At 31.1% G+C, this 1,480-nt stretch overlaps 1 protein-coding gene across 1 annotated transcript; it reads left to right on the forward strand.

The window, feature by feature from the left end:
* The first annotated feature begins 208 nt into the window (after positions 1 to 208).
* On the forward strand, positions 209 to 760 carry LOC125838530 (uncharacterized). The gene has a single exon (XM_049517578.1). The coding sequence runs from the start codon at positions 209 to 211 to the stop codon at positions 758 to 760; it is 552 nt and encodes a 183-aa protein (XP_049373535.1).
* Positions 761 to 1,480: the final 720 nt, after the last annotated feature.

Below are 1,480 nucleotides of genomic sequence, written 5' to 3' on the forward strand. Positions count from 1 at the left end.
TCTCTCTCCTCCAACTCACTCAAAGGCACACACATACATTAAATGTTGACTTGAGACATATTTGTCCACATACACTTCCCATATATGTTTCCTTCAAGTATAAATTAGAAGCTTAACATACAATTTTTCTATATACTACTCAATCTCCAAGAAAACCCTTTTTCCATCTCTTACAAAACCAAACACTGATCTTTATTATAATCTCATCATGGGACATAATAGAGAAGAAACTAACAAAAAGCCTCAAAAACTTGCCATAGACTATGGTCTCCAAAGAACAATATCTGATATCTCATTTGAACTTAGCAAAGAAGTAGCATTAGTAGTATCTGATCATAATAATATTGAGAAGAATGTGCTTCCACCTATTTCTGAAGTTGAAGATGCAAAGTGTGAGTGTTGTGGTATGTCTGAAGAATGCACACTTGAATATGTTAAGAGAGTTAAGGAGAAATATTCAGGGAAGTTGATTTGTGGTTTGTGTTCTGAAGCTGTGAAGGAAGAGATGGAGAAGAAGAATGGAGGTAAGAAGTTAGAAGAAGCTTTAAATGAACATATGAATGCATGTTCTAAGTTTAATAGACTTGGTAGGGCATATCCTGTGCTTTATCAAGCTGAGGCTATGAGGGAAATATTGAAAAAGAGTAGAGCTAAGTCTCTTAGTCCTAGAGATACTCAAAACAAAGGTGGGATTGCTAGGAGTTCAAGTTGTATTCCTGCCATTACAAAAGATATTAATAATTTTAAAATTGTTGATTGAGGAGAACGTTCCTTTACTGATATTATTATCACTATTCGATACATGCATGGTCATATTAGTCGTTTATTTTATCGTCAGTGTATATAACTTCTTTAGGATTTGTTCATAATGTAGATCAACTAAGTTAGGGAGTTGATGCATGCTTCATATTATATAAATAACTGTTTTTTTTCTTGCTTGAGTGTTGTAATAATTATTCTAACCAATGGGAATATTCTTGTATGTACTTCTCTATGAAGTTCTTATGTTAATCTTAATGGTCTATGTAATTAATTTCATGTTATGTTCATTTATTTCAGTAGAACAAATTATAATTGATGATATTTTGTTACCTATTCTACTGTTTTGTTTGCTATATCTCAAATATAATTGATAATATCTGCATACACTCTATTCATCTCGTGAAATTTCACTAAATTTATTGTTGTTGTTGATCTAAACAAGATAAGTCTTCTACTCCAATGAGAGTGTTTCTTGTTATACGTGACTATTGTTATAGCTAGAGTAATCTTCTTGTAATGTTTAAATGAATTTCCCCTTTCTTCTCATCTTAAATGATTACTAAATGAATGGGTGTCCACGAAAAATGGTAGATGTCCTCACGGCCTAATTATGAAATTTTGAATTTGACATATATAATAATATATTACAATAGTATAAAAGAGTTGAGACAATATGCAACTTAAATCTTTCTCTATTTATTGGCTTGTAAAAGCATGA

This window comes from Solanum verrucosum, unplaced genomic scaffold, assembly GCF_900185275.1.
Source record: "Solanum verrucosum unplaced genomic scaffold, falcon-dt-bn FXZP01000182.1, whole genome shotgun sequence".
Classification (NCBI taxonomy): Eukaryota; Viridiplantae; Streptophyta; class Magnoliopsida; order Solanales; family Solanaceae; genus Solanum; species Solanum verrucosum.